General features: G+C 48.3%; 1 protein-coding gene across 1 annotated transcript in view; it reads left to right on the top strand.

Moving 5' to 3' along the window:
- GRIK4 (glutamate ionotropic receptor kainate type subunit 4) overlaps positions 1-26376 on the top strand; it is a 179217-nt gene that overhangs the window by 101290 nt on the left and 51551 nt on the right. Inside the window, exons 7-9 of the mRNA XM_029912896.1 lie at positions 11624-11785; positions 19169-19321; positions 20880-20984. Coding sequence (XP_029768756.1) covers positions 11624-11785; positions 19169-19321; positions 20880-20984 — 420 coding nt within the window. The remainder of the gene's footprint in view (positions 1-11623; positions 11786-19168; positions 19322-20879; positions 20985-26376) is intronic.

The following is a 26376-nucleotide window of genomic DNA, read 5'->3' as shown; positions in this document are numbered from 1 at the left end:
ATCTCAGTTCTACAAACACAAAAGGACCTAATTCATCCCAGTTGCAACTCCATTACATTCAGTGGAGTTGCACCAGGGACTTGCTTTTAGTCTCAAGGGGTCTGGAGTGTTTGGATGAATTTGGGAGAAGGATTGGAAGTTTTGGATGCTGTTCTGCTTAGAAATTCTGGAACTTTTGAGATCCACCTGTCAATAAAGGTAATGACCCCAAGAAACCCTACTTTTGAAGGTCATTAAGACTACAACTCCCAGAATGTTCAAATGACCCAATATGTCTGAATGAACCCACAGAAAAAAAAAAGCAAAAATTCGTCATTCAAATGACTTTCTTCTGCCAGGAAAATTGATTTTTTACTTGTGGTTTATTATACCATTATTGATTCAGTCAATATATTGTAAGCGAACTGAGCCATTCAAAAAAGCCATAATGCATTTAGCATAATCCTGTACACTTTAGTGACCAAATAAATATGTTTTTTAGAGCAACTTAGAAATGATTAACAGGCTCAGCAGTTCAGCATTTATGGACCCTGAAGGCAACAAAATCCACAGAGGGGAGAGCATCAGATTCCAAAGGCAGGTCTTCTCCTGGTGTTACACCTAACATAGGAGAGGACTAACATGCTTTCATTGGGAAGGATGCCCCAGGTTTAGGGGGAACTGACTATCTTAAGAGACAAAGTTGTGCAAAATTCAAGTGTCCCATTCATAAAATCAACCCGTAGCCACACACAAAAGGCCGGTGTAATTACATTGATGTCCGGTGTGTCCATTTGTTCATTTTCATAGATTGTGGCTGCCCCACTCCATGAGAAAAAGGGCTGGAACAGGCTGGAGAGGCTGCGCAGACCTGCAACCAATCAGCAAGAGCCTGTGGGGAGCCAATCAGGGCCAAGAAAGAGGCAGCCAATCAGGGTCAGGCTGAGCCCTATATAAAGGCTGCAGCAAAGAAGAGAGGGCAGTCTCTCCCTGACTAGCAAGGGAGGAGGACTGACTTCTGAGTTGAGGTAGCACCTTGGACAGAGCAGTGCTGGGCAGGCTCGGGGGAGCAGAGGAGAGCTCCAGCCCGTTACCTGCCAGGCTGCGGCCCCTGCTAAAAAGAGTCAAGAAGGTACAAGGGCCAAAGGGGAAGCGGCCCAGGGAAGATAGGCAGACAAGGGGAGAGAAGGAGGGCAGAGAGAGGCTGCCGCTAGAGGGTCCCTGGGTAGGGACCCAGAGTAGAGGGCAGGCCTGGGTCCCCATCCCCTGACACTGCACCTGGCTGCAGAGGAGCGTGGCTGATACAGACTGCAACTTGCCCCTGAGGTGAGGGGCTAGACTTTGGGTTGTGGTTGGCCACTGAGCCAGAGGAAAGCAGAAGGACTGCCGTTACCTCCTCCTCCCCCCACCCCCCAGAAGGGGGTGAGAATGGAGTAGTGGGCAGTGTCCTGAAGAGGACACCGTGGACCAGAGAGTGACATGTCCCGGTGGTGGAGACAAACAGCAGAACAGACAACGGGTGAGACACCACCTCAGAGGGCGCTCCAGAGCTGGACAGAGCTAATTTCCAGAGCCACCAGCAGGAGGTGCCACCATGGTGAGCACGCCCTGCTACAGAGGGGCATAGAATCACAGAAACATAGGGCTGAAAGGGACCTCAAGAAGTAATCAAGTTCATCCCCTTGCACTAAAATGGGAATACTAATAATGGAAATTTCCCCACTTCATTAACTTTAGCTGGTGTAAATCATCATTGAAGTCAATAGAGGTATTCCAGTTTACACTAGCTGAGGATCTGGCCCCGTGTTGGTAAAGTACCATCAGATCCTTGCATAAAAACTGCTATGTAACCTCAAAGTATAAATTGTTAGACCAAATCCCCGAGGTCCTTACTCGGGCTTTACTTGGGCAAAACTGCTATTGAGATCAATGGGAGTTTTGCCTTAATGAAGATGGAGTAAGGAATTCAGGATCTGAGCCATTATTAAAAACTCTTCCAGCCTCCCCACTCCTTCCCTCTCATACACAAACAGAAAGAGGCCAATATGTTCTGGCCCTGCAGGGCAGATCCCCAGCTGGAGGAAATCAGCCTAAATTTAAAATTTAAATTTATTGGAGATATCTCCTAGAACTGGAAGGGACCTTGAAAGGTCATCGAGTCCAGCCCCCTGCCTTCACTAGCAGGACCAAGTACTGATTTTGGCCCAGATCCCTAAGTGGCCCCCTCAAGGAATGAACTCACAATCCTGGGTTTAGCAGGGCAATGCTCAAACCACTGAGCTATGGCATGGTACGGTATTGTCACCCTTACTTCTGCGCTGCTGCTTGCAGAGCTGGGCCCTCAGTCAGCAGCCGCCACTCTCCAGCCACCCAGCTCTGAAGGCAGCAGTGCAGAAGTAAGGGTGGCAATACCGTGACCCCCCTAAAATAACCTTGTGACCCTCCCTGCAACTCCCTTGTGGGTCAGGACCCCCAATTTGAGAAACGCTGGTCTCCCCCGTGAAATCTGTATAGTATATGGTAAAAGCACACAAGAGCAGATTTAATGGGGGACACGTTTTTCAAGGCCGTGAACTTGGTAATCTAATCTCAGAGCCAGGCAGCAGCAGCATTTGAGGACCATTTGGAGGCTACTAATCAGCAAATCTGGAAATCCAGTGAAGCCCTTACAGTAATCAATAGGGGAAGATACACGCATGTGTCAAGGTCTCAGGGTTACTGCAATCAAAAAGAGCAAAGTCTGGCCATTCTTCCCAGGGTGGGAGGCGACCCCGTTGCTTTGCTTCCCCGGGTGACCTGGTTTATTAAAAGCATGATAAGAATCTCGCAAAGGAGCGAGATTCTGTGCACGCAAAGGGGACGCAGAACAATATTGCCAGCCAAATTGATAGAAGTGGAAGGCACTCAATAGCTGACACAGAGAAACTAACAATAGCAAACTGTCCTTCTCGACATTAAGAGATAAGCAATTACCAGAAGCCAATCACTGATGTGAGATCAGCAGTGTGACAATGCAGATAAATCCCAAGGCTTCTGAGCCTTGAATTTCAAATATGTGTACCTATCATCGGGTTATTACAATAGCAATAATACTCTTGCCTAATGCCTTTCGACCAAGGCTCTTGGATCTCTTTGTAAATATTAAGTCTCTCGACTCCCCTGTGAGCTAGGTGAAATTGGGCAACAGAGAGTGTAGAGGCGATTTGATCAAGGTCACGCAGCCCAGGCTGGGAACGGAACCCAGGTGTCCTGACTCCTGGTCTGCCCACCTAGGCACTGCTCACCGCTCCCTCTCACTGTTAGTGATAACCCATTGTATGTGGAACTTGTGGTGAGGAGAGGATGCATAGCTTAGACAGGAATTGGTCAAAGAAAAATCCCAAGACCGTGATCAACCTTGATCCGTGTTACACTGAGGTAGAGTGTGTAGTGGCTAGAGAAGACCTGAAATTGACTCTCTTGCTCCATCCTTGGCTCTGCCATTGGGAACATGCACAAGTCATTTAGGGCCAGAACCCCAAAGGTATTTAGGCTCCTATCTTCCATTGATTTCTATGGAAGGTAGGAGCCTAAATCCCATTGAGGCTCTGGACCTTAGGCTCCGATTCAGTAAAGCATTTACGCACGTGTTTAAGTCTCACTGGTGATTTAACAGACCCATTTCCAATCAGGTTTGGGGCGAAGCAAGGATTCTCCTCGGTCTTAGCCTTTTGGGTTTATTCTTCACTGCGATGAAGCCCTCCATGGTTCTTCAAACGGCATCTTTCTACGCTTTCGCACTGTCTAGCTCTTTAATCTCTCTAAACTACATGTGAAGAGCAAGGTGATTGAAGTGTTGATCCAGGAACTGCTCTCCACCCATGACTGGGCCTTGTGGAACACTCTGAAACAGCACTACAAGATCTCACAAACCGCTTTGCTATGGCGGCTCATAACTTTGGCCTTACCATCAGCTGAATGAAAATTGAGGCTATGTATCATCCAGTTCCTCAGCAACTTTACGAAGATCCAGCAACACGCTTGGAAGATACCATGCTTAAAGCCATTAAACCGTTCACTTACCTCGGCAGCATGTTAAATAATGAAGCGACAAACAGTCACGAAGTGGATGCGTGAATTCAGAAAGCCAGCACCGCACATGATCTGGAAGCAACACGGAATATGTCTACAGACAAAAGTCCAAGGGTATAATGCTGTTGGCCTCACAACATTGCTCTACGGGTGTGAAAGATGGACCATTTATCAATGGCACATTAAAAAGCTTGACAGTTTCCATTAGAGACCCCTATGACAACTGCTGGGTATCAAATGGAAGGAGCGGGTGTCCAACGTAGAAGTCTTGGCAAAAGCTGGTTCAGTTGGAATTGAGGCTCAGTTGATTTGTGTCCAACCGAGAGGGACGGGTAATGTCATTCATATGCCTGAGACTCATCTAGAAAAACAAATTCTATATTCAAAATTAAGCTCTGGCAACTGTAAGCATGGAGGGCAGATAGAACTTTTCAGAGATGCTCTGAAACAAAATCGGCACAAGACAAATATTTCTGAGTTGACCTTCGAGTCTGATCACACGGCATGGCACCATGCCATAAGGGTGGGTGTCCATGACTTTAAGAACCCCTTGGGCAGCTGGCACCAGAGCGCCAGGCATAGAAACAAAGTGCAGCTCACTTAAATCAAGCAGGGAAATGGCTCTGTGGTCAGTGCAGTAAACATTGTTCTTCCCAAATTGCTCTCTGGAGCCATGCGAAGACCCATTAGTACAAGCCGTGATTGTCAACGGGTCCTTGGCATCGCAGTGACTAGTGTTATTAATTGAGTCTCATTGATTTTAGTGGGATTTAAGTATTTGTTTGTGTGGTCCACTTTTGAGTGTGTGTTAGAGTTCCCCCTCTTTGCCGTGCCGCAGAGGATATGGATTGTTACGCTGCCAAGTTATAGAGCCGGGCTCCTTAGCTTACGCTTTTATCTCTGGAGGCCCCCAGTGCAAGCCCTGGCCATCACACTTAAGGCTAAGTACCTGCTTTAAGAGCATTGCTGAACAGCAATGGATTATGGTCTTAGGCTGCATTCCTGCCGCCACTGAAGTCAACGGGAGTTTTTCCATTATTTCAATTGAAGCAGGATCGGCTCCTTAGCAACTCTGTGCCTTAATTTCCTCATCTGTAAAGCGGTCATAATACCACTGCTACCCGTTAGGGGTGAGTGCGGAGCTTAGCGAATTAACAACGTGCTTTGAGAGGCTACGCTGAAAGAGACGATGTGAGGGCAGTACATTGACGCTCTTTTATTATAGAAAGAGAATGGACAGACCTAGCAAGTTGGGAGCAGAGTTTTAAAAAAGGCGCCAATCCAAGTAGTACAGCGGCCACATCCCCAGCATGGGCTGAAATCAGTGAGGATCGTGGGTGCTTAGCCCCAGTTCAGATCAGGCCCTTAATCATTGTATGTGAGTCAGAGACTTGTGTGGAGCAAGATGCTGAAACCTGGTGATGGGTTTATAGTCCCACAGCCTGGAGAATGTGTTCCGTAAATCTCCAGCTCATCATTCACAGCTACCAAGTTGAAGCTCCCCACGCTGAAAATGTGACGTACGGAGGCCGGCAGTGCTGTTTTTATTAGACAGCTTCTCCGGATGAGCTGAAGGGTTAGGTTTGAGAATGCAGGCCAAGCGCTGCATGAAGAACAGAAACCCAGGCGTGACTTCAGCCTGTAATAATTCCTGCAGTGCTGTCTCCCAGGGAACCCCTTTCTATTCTATTAGTGAATGGGTGCCTAGCGCTTTGAAAATAGAGCGTGCCATATAATCGCTAAGTGTCATTATTTAACTGTACACGTTTTATGGGTAAAGCCATGGACTGGAAATCAGGAGATCTGAGTTCTAGTCCCTGACTTTGCTACAGATGCACTGAGCAATTCACTCGTAAGGCCTCAATTTTCAGAAGGTTCCATCAATTTTGGGTGCCTAGCTTCAGACATTCTGGGCCTGATTTTCTGACCTCCAGCACCCTTCCCTCTTTCCCAGCCCCGTGAAGTTAGCGGCCATTGTGGGTGCTCAACACCTTTGAAAGTCTGACGCAAGGAGTCTTGAATCGAGTGCCTAAAAATGAGTGGACACTTGACATTTTTGGTCTTGATGGCTCTGTGCCTCAGTTTCCCCCCAAGTAAGATAAGGATCACACGAATAATTAGCCACATCCCAGGATTGCTTTGAGGCTCAGTGCAGGAGAGGTACAATGGAAACACAAAGTACAGGGTTTTTTTTATTTTATTTTATTCCTGGGAGAAACCAATCTGTGAAAGTTTATATTGTTTATGTCCTGGTCAGTGTGTGGGCGCATGAGTAACTTGCATGAGTGTATTTACCTGCCTGTCATTTGCACCTGCTTATGGGTTCATCTGGTAGCCAGATGACCAAAGGCATCTCTTGTATGAGTGCACATGGTTATGAAAGCGTTGGTGTGTGAGTTCTTGTCCCGAGAGCGGTACTGGGAGTGCAGATTTTGCTGTGAAGGACAAATGACCTGTCTCTGGCCAAGGTGATCAATCAATGAGAGGCAGCACAGAAAAGGAGGCTGGGAAGGCTGGACTGGCAGGTTTAAGGGCTTGGAGTATCCCACTAAATAGAATTTGCTGACAGGTATGAATTAGTCTCTCAGCAGCTCCTTGCTCTTGGGAGCTATTACATGACATGCAATCTTCCAGCCTGCAAAAGCACAGGCCCTCAGCACAGACAGGAGAGAACAAAGGCACCAGTGACTAAAAGAGAGGAGGAAAGGGAAGGCAGGTTGTGCCAGCAAACCAGTAGCATCCTGTGCTCCTCAAGGATCCTTCCGATTCGCCGCTAAGAAGCAGAGAAGTGCTGGGAGTGAATTGCATCCCCCCTGTACCCTCAAGAAAGTGGCTAGCCTACAGCTGCATCCTACAGAGAGGTGGGTCCAAATTTCTGATCCAAACTTTCCATGAGGGTTTGGAGTTCTGATCCCGGGCATTGGTTTGGCCTACTCAAAATGTAGAACATGATGTATGACGATAGCATAGTATGTAACCTCATATTATACTAATACCACTGACACAGATGTGTTAGCCCTGGGCTTCAAATGGCTCAGCAGTGGTCAAACGGGGATTGGGAAGCCCAAAGAGAGGAAGGATGGTCCAGCGGTTAGGGTGCTAGGCTGGGACCTGCAAGACCCAGCTTCAATTCAGTGTTCTGCCACAAACTTCCTGGGTGGCTGTGGGCAAGTCACTTTGCCTCTCAGTGCCTCAGTTTCCCATATGTACAACAAGTATAACAGCATGGCCCTGTCTCCTAGGGATTTTGTGAGGATAAATGCAGTAAAGTTTATGAGGTGCTCAGGTATTATTGTAAAAGGAGCACCATAGATAAGAGAAGTGGTTGAGGTGATATCAGGGTTAGCTAACCCTGAACTAACTTTGACATTTTCTGTAGTGTAGACGCCTTCTGTAGTGTTAACAGCTTTTACCTCTATGTAGCAAGTTGAGGTAGATCTAAAGGGTTGTTGGTGGACGTGGGTTCAAATCCTGGAACCCACGTCCACCTGTGCTGAGGGCCTGTGCTCTTCTCCAGCCTCCCCACATGTCCTTTGGCAAACCATTTAAGCTCTCAGGTCTCCATTTCTAAAATGGGGATAACAATTCCCTACCTCTCGTGAGGCTAAATCCATTCAGGCACATGAGGTGCTGTGGTGAAAGGGGCCATATAAGAACCTAGCCAGCCCAGTCTCTAGAGCAGCCTCCCCCGTACTCCCGTTTGCCTTGCACCGGCGCGCAGAAAGCAACAGTGCGGAACCGCTCCAGACGCAGCTAGGCGTTGAAACCCCCCCCCCCCTTCCCTTTGGCTGGCGGCAGCTAGACCGGAGCGGAGCGATGGGTCTTCAAGCTCGGGAAATCAGCTGGGCAGTACAGGCGTTGAATTGCAAATGAGTTTGTGTTTGGAAAACGTGGATCTGAAAATGTCAAGCGGCGTCAGTGGCCATGTAAGAAAAAAATAAATAAGGGACGGAGGCTGAACAGGCGGCTTTTAAATCAGTCAGGCGCTGTCACCTCTATGCCCTCCACTGCTCCCTTGGCCTCACCAAATCCCTCTTATCCCATTCCAAATGAAGCATCTCCTCCAGGGACTGTTTAATCCACATCTTATTCTCGAGTCAACTCTCCGTTCATTTACTTATTTGTGACCTGGGTGCATAGAATTTTCATGAGAACAGCTGCAGAAAAACCTTTCTGAGAGGTGGCTGGGGTTGGAGGTGGGGCCAGGGGGATGCAGGGTGGCTGGGCGGGCATCTGCATATGTACAGGCCATTCGGTGCCCAGATGCCATGGTGATGGGTGCCTTCTGAATGTGATGGATAAACAGAGACTTGTTTTTTAACAGCTGGAGATTAGCCTAGAAAAAGAGAGAGAGACACGTAGTGAAAAGTGTCAACATAATTTGAGCTGGAAAAGTCTTTGGTTAACATTAATTGGAGCGAATTTGTCTCTCTGTTTTGTCAGCAGGCGCCTACGGGCTAGTCAGCAAAGGAGGCAGTGGGGCCTAGTGGATAGAGCGCTGATTTGGTGTTCAGGGGATCTGGCTTCAATTCTCTGCCACTGGGTGACCTTGGACAAGTCACATAACCTTTGTGTACCTCAGTTTCCCTGTCTGTAAAAGGGGGATAATGATGCTGACTTCCTTTACAGAGTGGCTTGGGATCTACAGATGAAAAGTGCTAGATAAAAGCTGGGTACTAGGGGACCAATTCTGCAAGGTGCTGAACGCCCTCAAATCAGTGTCAGAGAGGCCAGTTGTTTTTTTTAAAAATCCACTGATTTTTGGATGCCTCCATTTTTGGTAGGTCCATCCCAAGACACCTTAAAGGGGCTGATTTTCATGAGTCCTGAGCACCTGTAGCTCCCATTGGCTTCAGTTGGAGATCTGCCGGCGCTGCGAACATGTGCCTCAGTTTCCCCACCAACACAACAAAGCCAGCAAGCGCTAAGGGCACCTCTCAGGATTGGGTCCATTGTGCCCCAAACATTTTGTCTTCCTGCCCATGGTTCCAGCTGTGGGGAGGGTGTTGTTTTGCGGTGGCGGCATGCTGCTCGCCACACCGTCTGCATACAGAATCTCCTCAGGCCCTGACTCTCATTAGCCATCTGCCCTTGTTCTGCAGGTTGACAGGGGAGCAGTGAGTAAATGGATAACCTGTCAGGGAGGCAGGAGGATAATATCAGTCAAATGCATCAATAGTTCACAGGCAATTTCATGTTACCTAACGTTCATGCATTTGAGTCCAAAAGACACTTAATCCTGTGTCGAATCTCATCCTCCTAGGAGTTCACCGCGCTGGAGGAGCCTTGTAATTCCACGTCTTTGACTCAATGACATACTGTTCCCATGCGCACACGCACACAAAGGGCAGGACTGGCTGAAAACTCCTGTTCCACAAAGCAAGAGGGAATTCGTATTAGTGATGGGAGGGAAAGGGTATCTGGCAGCTTCCAAACCTGTAACCACTGCCTTCTATCTACCTTTTAGCAATTAGCAAAAAGAAAGAAAGAAGGCACCTGTATCCCCCAAGGAGAACTAAGAACTCCCCCAGGTTTTTCTGGTACCACTGCTTCCCCTGTGGGTATCAATGGAATAAAGCTCTACTGCTTTGCCTTTATTTTTATGTGTTGTTAGTCTAGCTGGAGCACCTAAGCACCCCAGCCATGGACCAGGGCCCCGTTGTGCTAGGCACTGTACAAACACAGAACAAAAAGATGTTCCTTGCCCCTAAAGAGCTTATAATCTAAGTAAAAATGTTCTCTAGTAACTTCCGTCTGAGGATCCCAGTGGGCTCTCATCAATGAAGTGTCACAAGATCTGTGGGGGAGGTGGTATTTTCCCCTTTTACAGATGGGCAAACTGAGGCACAGAGCGAGGTAAAGTGACTTGAGTAAGCTAATTCAGCAAGTCAGTAGCAGAGCTAGGAATAGACCAGAGGCTTTCTGACTCCCAGTCTCTGGCTCTAATCGCAAGACCACCTGCCCTGCTCCCATCTTACCCTCTCCCCAGTATCACAAGGGCCTTGGGTCGCACCCTCCCCCGCAACCGATTCCCGTGTGCCTGAAGAAGTAGGGCTTCGAGCAAATTCCCTCTGACTGGCAGGTGGAGACAATCCAGGCTGGCCCTGTGCAGTGGGACTGGTTAACCTGGTTTTATGTTTAAATGAAAGTCCCATTTGTAACATCAGGCAAACCCCTGAAATTGCCTATCTGGAAAGTGGCAGCAGTGGTCCGTGGGGGTCAACTCAGCAGTATCTGCACCCCGGGCCAGAGCCCAGTTAATGGTTATTGCAGAGGCTAGAAACAGGAGGTAATGAAATAGCATAAGGTTCCATCTAGACAAGGGCCGCCATAGTCTGTCACCCCAGAAGGGCTGGAAATCCTCCCTCGGTTTGGATGGACAACTGTATACCTTGCACTGTACCTGTCTGGAGCTCTCAGCCGTAGCAGGGAACACTTGTGATTCCCAGATGAGTGCTGCAGCCTGGAAACTGAGCGTGGTCACAGATCTCTCTAGGGACAGAAGCAGTTCTGTGGCTTGGGCTCCTCTCTCTGTCTGAAAGGTGCAGCGATCCCTTGGGCCTTTTGGAGAAGCAAGCCATGGAGGAGATTAGCAGGGAGGGCTGGCCCAGGACTGCATTTCTCCATCAAAGCAGTTTGCGGAATTAGGGGAGCCATTGTTGGAGTGGATGTAGCACTAAATGTGCCGGAGTGACGGGCCTGGATGCCAAGGGTCTTTATTAGTCTGCAGAAAGATACTGCCTGGGTGGTGGCAGGTGCCACGGGGGCTTGGGAGGAATATACAGGAACAGAAACATTTGCATGGAGAGAAAACTTTGTTGCAAGGGCCTTGGTGCCTCCTTGAGCTGGGCTCTCCGCCGCATACAGAACTCCGACCCCTTTGGATCGGGCTTCTCTCTGACTGTCCTAACAGTTTACCCGTTCAGTTGAAAGACTCCAGTCTCTCCCTCACTAGCCCTCGCATCGCACTGGTTCTCTTACTGCGCAGAGGGGTGATGCTGCTGTGCTAGAGGGGGCCACACAGAATGGCACCCCTGTGGCCCAGCTGGGCACGGCACTTCCCTTTTCAGCACTCAGTTTGACATTGTATTAACCATGCTTCTCGGGCATGAGATCGCTGTGCTTTACTTAAGCACTGCTGCTGGGAATGTGGCTTCATCCTTCCTCAGCCCTACACAAGCTTCCCTCTTAACAGAGGGCTTCAGCTCCGCTCCGGAGCACCCACTGCAAGGGAATGAGAAGGGAGGTGCCAAAACCCACCGAGTCTTTGGCCTCTTTGCACAGCTTGCCACTTGTGGGGGTGGGCTTAGCTCATGTGCCCATTAAGAGCTTGAGAGGGGAATCCACCCGCCTTCATGTCACAGCCAATTAACAGCCATCGTATGACGCTGACTTTTGGTTACCAGTTGCCTGGGCCTGGCGGATTTAAACTGTCAATCTAGAGGTGGTGAACCCCAACTGCAAGTCCTCCCAGCCGTCTTGGAGAGCCATCCCTCCCTTCATTCACATTGTGAGCCTTTAAGTATCTGCCGCTGTCTCCTAATGCTCTTTTCTGTTTGCTGGGATGCTTTAGGAGTTCTCGCTCCAGCAATTGGACAGCTTTCTGGATGACCGGGTTAACATCCTGGGATTTTCCACCTTCAACCAGTCTCATGCTTTCTTCCAAGAGTTTGTCCAGAGCCTCAACCTGTCGTGGCAGGAGAACTGTGATCACGCTCCCTTTACTGGGCCGGCCGTAAGTAAAAATAATCCCCACCGTTGCACTTGGAACGGCAGTCGAAGCCTGTAATGGGGCAGCAAGTGGCTGGGGCAAAGGAGACAAGCTGTGGGGGCGAGAGAGGCTGAATGGGGGACAGCTGCTAATGGAACCTAGCTAAAGAGCCCCTCAGCTGAGGAGAATGCCTGAGGCTGGTACTAAAAGGTTCTGGAGTGGGGAGGCTTCTCGGTGGCTGTATAAAGTACATGCCCCTGAGATGGGAGAAGGGGAGCCAAGAGTGGAGAGCAGGGGCACAGAGGCAGGAGACAGAAACAGATGTGAACCAGGAGGACGTCATAGGTGAGTAAAGGAGGCAGGTGTGGCGTTGGGGTAACTTGCTGTGACTTATGAGAGAGCCTCCAGCTCTGGAAAGTAGCAAGGTGAGACCCTTCAATCTTGCCAGTGCTAAAGGAACTCTGTTAGGCAGATGCCATTAGAGCCGTAGGAGAAGGGCTGGGAGACGAAACCTGGATAATCTAGGAGGTTCAAGGAGGAGCCTCACAGGGCTTAGCTGAAAGCCAAAGGGCTGGGTTAGGCCTGGACAGTGCTACCTTGCATACATCAGTGTCTCCGGATACTGCTGCAAATTTCCGTGAAATCACAGCTGAAATCTGCCCCGCAAGGCTTCAACCAGCTTGGAAGGTTTGCGGCGCAGCTTTGCCAGATCGGGGAGGGGAGAGAAAAAGCCAGTGACCAAACAGTGTATGTGCTGACAAATGAAATAAAAAATCCCCTCCATTTCCTGAGGCAGCCCCAGCGTTCCTGGAAGTCCCACTATTCTCGCTTCAAATTGACCTTACGCGAGCAAACGAGGAGATCTCTCTACTTTGCATTTGCTTGGCACAAACTGCCAGCCCTGGTTCACACCCAACTACTACCACGCCGCTGCTCTTTGGTGTTCTAGCCAGCTCCTCCCTGACATCCTCTCCCCACCCCTCGAGCTCAGGTGGCTGCAGCTAACTCACTGCCTGGTTTGCCGAATCTTGATGCAATCTCTCCCTGGAAGCCGCCTGCTTGGGCGACAGCTGCAGGGCCGTTGAGATGCATTAAAAATAAAGCTTTTCAAACAAAAAAACCCTAGAAACCCAAGTTCTGAAGGGGAAAAATATAATCCTGGTTTCTTCCCTCCAGTTGGCCCTGAATGAGCAGAACAGCTCTTTAGATGCAAAGGCCAGGAAGCTCCCGCCTTACCGTTCTCAGTGTATTTCGGGGTGGTAAATGGTGCTGGATTGGGAGCCTCTGTCTAAAGCCCCCATTGCTGTCATATTAATATAGCTGGATGCTCGATTCCTGCACAGAACTGGTTCAGTAGCAGGGCGGGCTTACTCCTGATCTGGTGAGGCCACCTCTAGGGGAGCATGGGAAGGAAGTTCAGTTGCCCTAGCCCATTCGATCCTAATTTTCTCCACTGAGAGAGCTAGCCCTGGTGTCAGTTAATCACTGTGTTGTCTCCAATCCAGCAGGGACGGGAGGGAAACTCACCAGTTTATGTCACATCCCCCCACCACCTATCAGATTATTATGATTTTCGGCTATTACCAACCTCACTATTATTACAGTTTATTATTGTAGCACATACAGGCCCTAACTGAGGGCAGAGCCCCATTGTGCCAGGCACTGTAGGTACACATAGCAAGAGACAGCCCTTGCCCCAAAGAGCTTGCAATCTAAATAGTCGAGGTAAAGGAAGGGAGAAAAGAAGGATTATTGTTCCCATTTTGCAGATGGGGAAATGAAACACAGAGAGATCAAATAATAATATCTAGCTCTTCTCACCTCAAAGTACTTTGCCAAGGAGGTCAGTGTCTTTATCCCCATTTTACAGATGGGAAAACTGAGGTACAGGGTAACCCAGTAGCAGAGCCAGGAATAGAATTCAGGTCTGCCAAGTGTCAGTCCAGAGTCTTAACCACAAGAGCACCCTAACTGTCCTGTTTAGTGACCTAGAGGTTCTCCCTGTGGGCGTGTTCCCCCGTCACCCTGGTCTCTGAGCATCATTCTTCATTCCCGAGCCATGCGGCCTCCCAGGGATAAGAACTAAACACTGCCAGACATCCGGCAGCAGGGCAGGTACAGAGGAGTTGTTAGGATGACATAAGTCAGAAGCACCGCACTTATTTTCTCCCCTTCTGCCCACTAGGAGCATTATCATGGCACAATGAATTGGCCTCTGTCTTTTTCGTTTTAAACAGTTAATGTCTGACAGGTCTGCTTTTGGGAAAGTCTCTGTCTCCGTCGGGATTTGGGGATTTCCCCCCGTAGTGTAGGGGAGCTGAGGGCTCCTGGGATTGTGCAAAGAAAGGAGTTCAACATCCGGACTCGACAGGCGGTGAAGTGTAAGCTGTGAAAACCCTGGGCTTTCTTGCTAGGGATGGGTAAGAGTCTAAGGATGGGCGGGGGAAGTTACTTCTTCAAATGCCATTCTCATTAATCACGTTGCAAGGAAAAGAAATCAGAGAAAATCATTAAAATTACAGATGGCTAGATTAGGTAATTAGAATTTAGGCTGAAACAGATGTTTGTAATTAAGTGTTTATTTCATTGAATGAAATCCAGATTGTAAAGTCTATTTCACAGGATTTTAATGGTTTTAATTCTCTGTGTTATGTTTGGGGGCAAATATACAGATGACAATGTTTCAAGAATGACTCCCCTTCACCCCTCCTAAACCTGTCTATAGTCCTCGGAGAGCAGCTTGACTTTAAACATGGCCTTGACGCGAGAGATTTTGGTAAATAAAACAAAAATCTTCTCTTTAAACTATGATGGATCTCTTTGTGTTTCTGTAAATATGTCTACACTGCAGCCGGAAGCCAGCATCCCAGCCTGAGTAGACAGACGGAAGCTAGCATGCTAAAACGAGCAGTGTGGACGTCACGGCTCGGGTGGCAGCTCTGACCCTCAGGCCTACCCAATCTCCTGGGTCCGTGCTCGGGTGGCTATCCCGAGCCTCCGCTGGAGTCGCACCATCCACCCTGTTATTTTTAGAACGCTACCTCGAGCGCTGCTAGCACTGCCTACCCAGGCTCGGGGGCTCACTCCCAGCTGCTCTGTAACTGTACCCCACAGGGCTAGATTTGGGGATTTTAGCCGCAGCCCTGTGCTGCGGCCAGCGAGGAGCTGAGCCATGCCAGGGGGCAGAATCGAGGGCATCCTGCATCAGGAAGGTACAGCGCATTCTGGAATGCTTTGTTTGTGCCGGGCGGGGGAGGGTAACTTGTGACACATGCAGCGTGCTCTGTGCACTGAAGGGGGCGGAGCTATGGCTTTGGGTGCTCCATGCCCCTTTGCAAGTGAGTTGCTCCCAGGGTGCGCCATACTCACTCCTCATGCAGCTGATGACACATAGAGGAACACAACTCTACCCACGCTCCATCCCCCTCCTCCCTATCTGGGGAGCTGCTCCCCTGGTTTTCCAGCCGTGCAGTGATGTCCCTGCAAGATATGGGGGGAGGCTCTTTACTCCCCTACACCCACACAATCATGTGAGTAGGAACCACCATCAAAACCGTTGGGTCTTTCACATGCAGTGTTGCGCCGGCACTGTTCACCACAGAAGTGGCACAAAATGACAACGATCAGCACAAATCAAGAATGCACAAAAGCGAGAGACACGTGTTAATGTGCAAATTGTTTTTTGTTTTTTTTAATGTCAGAAAGAAAAAAGCCATGTTTTTTTTTTAAATGACTCTTTTCAAAGGAGGAGGAGATTTGATAAGGGGCGGAGAAGAGAGAGGGATTGGGGAAGCCAAAGTGAATGAGTTTTAAACCGGGTGGTCGGAAGAACCAAAAGATCGGCTAGCAGCTGTGCTACGGTGAAATGCAACTTAATTTTGCACAAGCGTCTTCCATGCAAACTGTATCCCAATTTGCTTGACTGAGTTAAATACAGTTAACGGAGTTTACAAATAAATAATGGCAGACGGAAATAGCAATTAGGAGGCATAGGCGAGGGAGACAATATTGTGTTTGGCTGAGATTTGAAACGAGCCGGAGAGCTGATGAGCCGGAGAGAGAGACAGAAAAGACTGCTCCAGATGGCAGAAGCAGCAGAGGAGAAGGCTCTTGCACCAACAGCCATAGGAAGAAGTGGAAGTGGCATAGAGGATTCTGATACTAGGTGAGCAGAGGGAGCGAGGAGAGGACTCGAGCAGAATACAGTTCATGATTTTGGATAGGGCAAGTCCATAGTGGGTTTTAAAAGCACGTTTGTGAAATAAAGGGGGGAGCTGGTGAAGACGTTTGAGGGTGGGTACTGACATCTTTTTATGCATGTTGCAGTATGGCTCTCCCCCAGGGTTTAAAAGCCCTGACTCAGGCCCCTCAAAATCATGAAACTGGCATAGACTCGTAGTTCTGAGCCCATGTGGATAGGGAATGGCTGGTCTGATACACAGCGTTAGAATTGGAAATCGGGTGCTTCCCAGGAAAGCTGTAAGTAGAGACAAGAGAGAGGGAAGTGTAGGACTTGGGGGATGCGGGAGGATCCCCTTAGCAGAAGAAGTCACCCCCGGCAGCAAACCAAACCAAAAAGGACATGTTTGAATAGGGAAGTGTAACGCCAGAAATACCAGCAAATTGTCTGAGGCTAAAGAGTAAAATATTCCAATCAATAATGTCAAATGCTTCACTAAGATCTACAAGCCTCTTGCTTAGTAGCTAATAAGAGATCATTAGCTGCTTAAAGAGAAGGGAAATGAAAACCCGACCAGAGACAACTGGGGCCAGTTTTCAGAGCTGGAGTAAGGGGATAGAAACTCCCGATGTCAGCGGAGCTGCATCTTCTTGCACCAGGTCAGAATTTGACCTGTCGCTACTGATAAGGACCCTGAGACAGCAAAGCACACGGGTAAGTCCCAATGAAGTTAAGCGTGTGCATATGTGCTTTGCTGAACAGGAGCCAAAGCACCCAGCCGGTTGAGGATGGAGAACTCCTAGTTGCAGTAACAAGCAATGGAGCTAGGAGTGCAAGGAGATGGTTTGAGTCAATAGGGGTGAGGAGGGAGGATAGATTCGCTCCTTTAACAACTCTGGAAAATGCAGCCCTGGAGGGGAATTCTTAAGCGCAGATGTGACTATTTAGGGAGAAAGTTGGAAGACTTATCGCCAAACACAAAAGGATAGGCAGAGAGGGATGGCATCTGACGGTTCAGACAGGGGGACTGGGAATCAGGCTGCCTGGGTTCTATTCCCAACGCTGCTGCAAACGCGTGTGTGTCCTTGGGCAAGTCACTCATCCTCTTCTGTGCCTCAGTTTACTCTTCTGCACAGTGGAGATAATGATACTTACTGACTCGCCAGGCATGGCTTGAAGCTCAGTTAATCCATAGTCGGAGAGCGCTTTGGTCGCAGATTGGTACTGACAACAGGGTTCATCACTATTGCAGATGAGATCAATCAGATCCCAAAAGTACGAATCACGCATAATGGTTGCTACTCACGTCGCTAGATTCGCTCCTGGAAAGTGCTCACATACTGTGGTGAGGAGGGTGGGGTCAGAATATACACAGACTAGAGTAGGGAGAAAATTAGACATCGTATTAGGGGTGATGCCAGAAATACCAGCAAATTGTCTGAGCTCCATCTACCTTGATAGAACAAATGTGAGAGACGTTGAGGAGTGGGAGATGGACATTGGGGATTACTGGCATTATTAGAGCTGATAGGGTTTGCTAGCACTAAGGGTGGCAGCGTTAGTTTTTCATAGTGTCTGCGTGTACATTTCAAAGCCCTGAGTTGCTCATTAACAACCCGATACCAGACCATTGAAGTCCATTGGACTTTCGCTGTTGACTTCAGCAGGGGTAGGATCAAGCCCTAGTGCGTTAAATCTGGCTCACTTTATTCACACAGGTAAGGTGGTGGAAGCCAAAGGGTCTGCTTAACAAGACGGTCCCCCCTTCGGGTGACTGGGAAGTGAATAAATGTGTTCAGGCTCAGAGGGGAACCTGAGCGGTAGATATAGTTGAACTGTAAATGTCCACATATGGGGGAAGGCTCAACCAGCTAAAGAGCAAATATGTTGTTGGATGCTGCAACGGTAGAGCAGAGACTCTTTGAAGAGGGAGGTAGGAAAAGGGAGCTTTGACAGTAATGAGATGTGGCAACCAAGTGCCAATGCAGTCAGGAAGTGACAATAATTGAAAGTGAAATCTTAGTCATAACAATGAAGAGGAGATAGAAAATGACCGGTTGTTAACTTGATCAAAAACATCGAAACAATTGTGCACGGGGAACGTAACGCTCCGCATGAGACAAGATGGTAAATAGAAGTGATTAGAAGTAAGTGAGTCGAAGAGGGGACAGTCAATATGGATTCTGAAATCTCCTATAGCAATAATTCTTTTAGAGGGACGACCGGCAGTAGAAAAGGGGACCAGATAATTATGGTAAAGGGATTCAGAGGCCAGTGTGGGGACTGGAGGACATAGAAGGGAAGGGAAGCAGATAAGAGCAGAAGGGAGGAAAGCGAGGATGCGAAGGGCAATAAGAAGAAACTACCCAAGATGTGGAGGGTAAGGTAATAAGCATGAGAAGAGGAGGAGGAAGTCCAAGGAATGGACTTGAATCAGGAATGGCAACATAAGTTACACCTACCACAATGATTGACGTGGAGATGCCAAAAGAATGATAATTAAAGGAGTCTATGGGCCTGATTCTCCGCTGCCCTGCCCTTGTGCGATGACTCATATCTAAGAACGTAAAGGCCATACTGTAGACCAATACTCCATCTATCCTGTCTCCTGATAGCGGCCAGTGCCAGATGCTTCAGAGGGAATGAACAGAACAGGACAATTATCCAGTGATCCATCCCCTGTCGTCCACTCCCAGCTTCTGGCAGTCAGAGGTTTAGGGACACCGAGAGCATAGAGTTGCCTCCCTGACCATCTTGGCTAATAGCTATTGATGGACCTATCCTCCATGAACTTATCTAGTTCTGTACCAAATCAGAATGGTAGCATTTTATGCTCGCTTTGCACAAGCATGAGTGACTGCCTAAGGCACAGGGCACTGGGCAATCTGGCTCAGATGCCTTGTCTAGCTCCTTCTCACTAGTCCCAGCTCAGACCGTGAATGGGATGTGAGGCGAGGTAACTCAAGGCATGACAGAGATGGTAGGGTAACTGTAGCTCCATGGTGTTGAATGGAGTCGCTGTAGGGTGTGTGAGCAAATGTAAGCTTCTCCACTGGTGTACTGTATGGGTGTGTAGATTTATTTTACAATGTGTGTGTAATTGTGTGCACACATATGGCAGAAACAATGGACTTGTTCCTTCAGTAAGTGCAGGTTGGGTCTTATTTAATTTTCCAACCTTTGGTGTTGCTCCTCTGAGCTCCCACCTCTCTCTCTCCTGTCCACAGCTCTCCTCTGCCTTGTTGTTTGATGCCGTTTATGCCGTGGTGACAGCGGTGCAGGAGCTAAACCGGAGCCAGGAGATTGGTGTGAAACCACTGTCCTGTGGATCCGCACAGATCTGGCAACATGGCACCAGCTTGATGAACTATCTGAGAATGGTGAGAAGTGACTGAAGTTTGCTGATTTATCTGTATCCACCCCCTAACTGCCAGGAGCAAAAGACATGCACATGTGAACGTGAGTGAGATGATGCCCCTGCAGTCAAAGCGCAGGATACCAACCTGTTTGAAGGTAGCGCTGTGAATGAAGGAAACAGCCATGAGAGAAATGTTTGTAACCGGCGTAGGAACTACGTGAAATTCACCAACTTTCAGGCTTTGTTGCAAACACAAAGATCAGCAAACTTTTTAAATTAAGCCAGGCTAAGCTTTGTGAATGTTCCCTACGTCCCAGTTTCAAGTGAACTTGAGCTGATTTATGGTCCCACCTTGCACCAGGAGAAGCTCAGATATTGTAAGGTTTCAGAGTGGTAGCCATGTTAGTCTGTATCAGCAAAAACAATGAGGAGTCCTTGTGGCACCTTAGAGACTAACAAATTTATTTGGGCGTAAGCTTTCGTGGGCTAAAATCCATCTGATGAAGCTTATGCCGAAATAAATTTGTTAGTCTCTCAGATATTGTAGATGAGTTTCTCCTGCGGGGGTGGATGAGTTGGACTTTTTTGAACTTAGGGTGTTGTGAACTCATATAGATCAAAAGTAACTACGGGTCAAAACAGAACCCCAGGTTTGAACCCCTCAGATTCCTCGAGAGTTTCAAGTTGAAGTCCCAGAAGTGAACTTGACATGTGGTTTTTTTGGTTCCAGTTTGAACATTTTTTTCTGGTTCTGCTTTGGATGCAGCTAAAATCTCATGAGAACAGCTATTCTCATGGGATTTCATCCCAAGATGGTAGAAGACTCACTGATGTGGCTTTGGTCTCGACATCTGACCCCTCCCCCCCCCACCACACACACCTTAACCTACTCCTGATTTAAACACCACCTCATTGCCCCATCCCTAATCAAATGTTCACACAAATTCCCGCAACCCCAAAATGACAGAGCTTCTCCTGCATCTTGTATTATTAACTTAGACTCATTGCTGACAAGGTGCTTGAGCAGCACTAAGCAGCATTTAAATCCGCTGTGTGGGATTTGACTTTCGGCATGGGATTCTTTGCAATGTGACCCCCTGTTAACACAAGCTTCATGCAGTGCAATGTCATGGCACGGTTTGCCACAGAATCCCCAGCCGCCTATTTCAATGTGACACAATTAAATACTCACGTCTGCCGCTGAGCAATGTGAAACCGTGGGGCCATGGAGATGGAATGAGGTTACAGGGGGAGGGCAGGCTGGGGCGTGGCTAAAAAGGTAATGAATGGAACCTTCATGAGAAATGGAATTCTGGAAGGCTTGCAACTTACAAGTCTTTGTTTTGTTTTGGGATGTTTTTCCCTCTTCCCTGTCTCATTTCTACTCCAGGCAGATTCTGAAAGCAATTAGAATTGTCCCGTGGAAATACTGTTTATACTCCATCCCCGTGGATAGATGTCAGAGCTCGACAGTTCTGTCCTAGCTAACCGGGTGAACAGCAGCCACGCGCAGGCTCTGCTCAAGACTATAAGGAGGAATGATCTCAATTTGGTGCTGTAACTCACTCTCTCTTGGACAGGTAGAATTGGAAGGTCTCACCGGCCACATCGAATTCAACAGCAAAGGTCAACGGTCGAACTATGCCCTGAAAATCCTGCAGTACACACGACGTGGCTTCAGACAGGTAAGATTGGCCCTGCAGGCCTCTTCCTAGGGTCTGAACCTGCCAGGTGCTGAGTGCCTCCTAGGAGGTGCTGAGAGCCCGTCCCCACCTCCACTCCCCCTAAAGTCAATGGGAGTGGAGAGTACTCCTTGCCTTGCACAACCTGGCCGTTAGCAAGGAACAACCCCAATGCTGCTTTTAGCTGCAGCTCTCTCATTGTTCATGGCTTGGAAGGAAGTTTACAGTGAAACCCTGTGTTCCCCTTTGTGAAGAGACCACCCCAAGGCATCTCCAAGCATTTTAAATTACCGCCTTAAGGGACCATCTCTGCAGCATGACTAGCAACACCCAGCATCAGCCCCAGTGTGACAGCAGCCCTCTCTCCTAGAGGATAAGATTCAGTGCCTACAAAGCATGTCCTGGATACACATACACACACAGGCCATGTCTACACACGAACTTGCACTGGTTTAAACTGGTGCAACCTGCTTTGTGACACACTTATTTCAGATTAAGAGTGGTTTATTTCTGTTAATCTTAAACCTATCCCTAAATGATTTGGGGGAAAGTTACATGAGAAAGTTTTAGCAGTTACACAGGTATAGTTATACTGGTTTTACCCACTGTGTAGACTCTTATTTTCCTATATGAGTGGCTTTTTTTCTTTTTCAGTTTAAGTTAAATCCATCGTCACGAGACATCAGCTAAACCAAGAACAGGACCTGTTATTAGAGCAGGCTGGGAAATGGTTTTCCCATCCTGGAAAATGTTCAAGATGTCAAAATTTCCCCCCTCCCAAATCAGGATGAAAAATAAAAGTCTCCACAATGTTTGTGAATCAAAAATCTGAACCTTTGTTTAGTTTGGGTCAATGGAAACATGTCGTTTTTGATTGTGGCCATTTTTTATGTATTTAAAACTTTCAAAACGAAAAGTCGATTTGAACTGGACTATGAAAGTCGACTAAATAAAATGAATCAAAACGATAACATTGAAACAAAATGTTTCAGTGGTTCCGACTGAATCAAAGCTTTGGGGGATTTTCCTTTTGTGGGAAATTTTGAAATTTCAGCCTTTTCTTCCAATTTGGAAAGATTTTTTTCCCCTCCCCCAAATATCAGAATTTCCCGTGGAATAGACATTCTGGTTCCTGACTAGCTGTAATAATCATCACCTGAAACTGCTCGCCAATCCCTCCCATTGTTTGTTTTCCTCCCTACCCTGCACCTCCTTCTGTATTGGTGATGGGGGCTAGCTACTGTTCTCCCTGTGTATTGCTTGTACGACCATCCCCTTCTGTTGGGGCACAGTCTGACTTTCATTAATTTTCAAACCTGGGTGCCTATATAAGCAGCCAGGCTTTCAGAAGTGCTGAGCACCCCCAAATCCCACTGGAGTCACTATGAGCTGCAGGAAAGCAGCACCTTTGAAAATCAGCCCACTTCTATTGATGGGCCTCAGTAAGGATTTAGGAGCCTAACTTTAGGCAAGCCATTTTGGCCAGTGAGTCTTTATGGGCACCTGGGCAGGGGTGGCTTAGGAGTGGCCCTATAGAGGAGATGATTCCTACCAACAGCAGGTGAACCCCCCCACACACACTTGGTACCTCCCCATTGGCTGGACTCTCTTGAAGATGGAGGATAACCGGGCAAATGCAGAGCAAAAGGAGTCTTGTTTCAGCCTGAGCAGAGGCTGGTTAGTGCACCGGGAAAGGCTCCCAGCAGACTACCTGATCGGTGGAATTACCAGAATCCAAATCACCTGGAGCACTGATCCATGCTTGCTTCCTTTTCTGCAAGAAGCACTTCATCCTTCCAGCTCATAGTGACTTTTTTTGATTGAATTATAGAATTTGTGCCATGCATGAGACATCTGCAGCCTCCACAGTCCCTTAAGTGGTTAGTCCTTGGCATATTCAATGCACCATATTCTCTCATGCTCTTGCATTGACACCGGTCTGCCCTTCGTTCACTCTCTTGTGATTGCAGCACAGTGCTCGCTCATCCCCACCTCCTCTGCTGTTGTCGTGCAGCGGCCCTCAACTCAACCCTGGTTCACTCTCTTGTGCTCTCACGGTGGTCACCCGATGCCACTATGTCTCCTGCAGAGTCGGCCTTTTGATTGCTACAGCCCTAAGCTGACGGTGGGAGAAACTGGCCAGTGAGATTCCTTCCCCCTCCATGCACAGACACAGAGGGTATGTCTACATAGCAGGTGGGAGGCACAGTTGCAGCATACCTGAGCTCCAGCCACACTGCTAGCTCGATGAAAACTAGCTCAGGAATGCCAACACATGCTGTCCCAGTTGCAGCGTAGACATTCCCCGAAGGGACTTCACACCAGACCCTTTGGTTGCAGAGTCATTGCAACATCCAAGGAGCAATGAGTTGCACCAGACTCTGTGCATTTGCTGCTCTCAGTGGTGACTAGGGATATTGGTGTATTTCCAGCCTTCAACAGAGATTCAGTGTTGTGTCTCTGTGGTTCTCTTTATGGACCTCCTGGTTCTGCAGCAGAGCAGGAACCCACCACTTAATTCATTAGTGGTTGAACTAGTTACTCAACCCTTCTCTTTTGCTCGTTTTTGTTCTCCTCCCACATTGGTATTCTTGTCGTTTTAACTTTGGCAGGAAGCTAAAATGGGACAGGGTGGAGGGGACTTACCTCACCATATGAAGAACATGGGAATTGCCAGATTGGATCAGACCCATGGTCCGTTTAGCAGAGTACCCTGTCTCCAACAGCCAGCGCCAGATGTGTCTAGTGAGGTGCAAGAAACCTTACAACAATAGATCTCAAAGCGCTTTACAAATGAGATATATTATCCCCATAATATAGATGGGGAAACTGAGGCACGGCGCGGGGACATGACTGCTCGACATCACCCAGCAGGCCAGTGGCAGACCCAGGAATAGAACCTGGTCCTCTGTTCAGTGCCCTAGCCACTAGGTCACACTGCCTCTATTTCACACCTATCTATTTTTAATAAATAATAAAGAAGTGCATGTTTATTTAGGAGAGAGCCTGGAAAGTAAAGGGGGATTTCAGCTGAGGTTTGCAAGGAGGTGGAGAGATTCCAGAGGGAGGCCGTGCCACATGGCAAGAGCTTCAGAGGAGAAGGGTCCCGCAATGGCAAAATTGTTGGGTGGAGCAGAGAGGAGGACAGTGGTGGAAGCCAGGTGCCAAATTCAGGCAGGATGATGAAGTTGATGGAGCTGAACCTGCTTACACCAGCTTGGAACTTGGCCCAGGCTCTGTAGGACTGGATGAAGCAGCTCCATGGAGGTCATGTTTTCTGGGAGAAAGCAAATCTGATATATGAAGCAGACTAGGGAGCCTCTGAACTGGGGTCTCATCTTTAATATTCCTATCTGGGCAGCTCACTGGGAAGTTACAGATCAGCCCAGTGGAAAGAACCCTTGTCTCAGAGACCACCCCTTGTCCAGATGTTTGCCAGCTGGAAGTGCCCCATCACAGAACAAAAGCAGTGACATCTTACCCATCTCTGCCTGGGACTTGGCCTCAGGAAAGTTCTTATGTTGCTGCAGCAGCTACTTTTAGCCTTGGCTGGAATGTTGCCTGCCAGTTTCTACCTGACAGCTCTGCTTTGCCACTGCCTTCAGCTCCCTCTGAGTGAGCAGGGAAATGGGATGTCACTTCCCACACGGAGAAGTCTCTTACAGCATCAGTGCCCTTTTTAGCCATTTCCCTAGTCCCACTTGTTATGAACAAAAGTGACAGATCCAAACCCGTCCACGCTAACGAGAGTAGCCATTAGGCGGGAGCCGGGGAGCGAAATGGCTTTAAAAACCAACATGATTGCTATATTTTTTAATACATTTTAAATGTGAGGGAGAGTTTTGCCATAAATATGCAGATCCTTCTGAATCTGTGTTTTGCTGAGAGCACTGCAGTGCAGTTTTGATTGCATGGACATCCCGGCTAGTCTTACGGCTGTGTTCCAGCTCCTGGAGAATGACTGACACGATAAAGATTTTGCCATCAGTGGGCAATCACTTTTAGGGTTTGGAATGGTGATGTAGCCGTCTTGGTCGCAGGATATTAGAGAGCTCCGTGGAGCTCGAAAATTCGTCTCTGTCACCAAAAGAAGTTGGTCCAATAAAAGATATCCCCTCACCCACCTTGTCTCTCTTTTAGGGTTTGGAGGCAGACTCATTTTCCATGATGCAAAAGAACTTTCTATTTGTTGAACAAAGCTGGTAAATGGTCCAGTCACATGTTTCGCACACCCAGGGTCTGCCTGCAGATGACAGTGTTTAAACATGCTGCTGCAATACAATATCAAGGTATGAAGAGCAGTGACTGGATAAGAGGCATCCCGGGGTTCCCTGTTTGTGTATCAATGATGCCAGATCAAGCTTTCTTGGTTTCCAAGTAGCGAAATGCTTTGCCTTGCTTTTCCCTAATGGCCAGTGCTGCAGACTCCCCCCTGGAAGTCAGGCTGGGTTCTTCTATCTCACAAACCCTCACCCGCAGTAAGGATTGTACAGACCAAATTTTGACTTGAATGACTTCTGTTCACTGCCGTTGTCTCCTAAGTACACCCATCCAGAAACAGAGATGGTGCTGTGTGACTTACGTGACCAATCCCAACCAAGCAACGTACGTGGACTGTCCAATGGGGAGAGTCTGATAGCACAGCACAAAGCGAATGGGATTCATGAAAGATCCCATCAGAGCCTCGAAGAATCAGTGCATTCTTGAAAATCCCAGTCTACTGGGAGCAATAGGTGGAGCCAAAAAAGGCAACCTTTTCTACTGCAGGTTATGCACCCTAGGCAGCTAAGTAAGTGGCCTGCTTTTCAGAGGTATCCCGCCGGAGTTAAGCTTTGCAAACAGCCCACCAGCAAGAGGTGATCAATTACTACAGGTGATGCTGACAAGGCACCTGGACAATGGAAAGCCCTGCTGGTGTTGACTGCCTGGTCTCAGTGTGTGGTGGCCTTAAATAAACCATCCCCTGTCAAAAGCCTGTCCAGGTGACTTTATTCTGCACAATACTGGTTTGTATTCCAGTGGCAGCATAATTCCTCAGCTGGGCCTCTACCTCTGAGCTGGAGGAGGCAGCCCCAACCTGCACCTCTTACCTGGAGGTCAGGCCATTGCCCAGAGGGCATATTAAGGTTAAGCAGGGCCCAGATCCACCCAAGTTACAAGCCCTCCAAGCAGGCTCTTATACCCTGCTTGCCCCATGCTCAGGCTCTCCCTTTCAGGCCCCCAAAACATGTCTTCCTCCCAGATGAAACATCCCAGCCCACCAGCCTCACCAATTCATCTGGACCCCCTCCAACCGTGAAGCCCAGTTCCTGCCCAGCTGGGTACCTCTCACCCAAGTAGGAGGTGCCGGTCCAGGTTTCTGAAAGCCAGTGCTGGATCCTGCAAGGTGCTGAGC

Source organism: Terrapene carolina, unplaced genomic scaffold (genome assembly GCF_002925995.2).
Source record: "Terrapene carolina triunguis isolate 2854851 unplaced genomic scaffold, T_m_triunguis-2.0 Scaffold374, whole genome shotgun sequence".
Taxonomy (NCBI): domain Eukaryota; kingdom Metazoa; phylum Chordata; order Testudines; family Emydidae; genus Terrapene; species Terrapene triunguis.
Note: the sequence above shows the minus strand (reverse complement) of the source record. Positions and strands in the feature narration are given on the sequence as shown.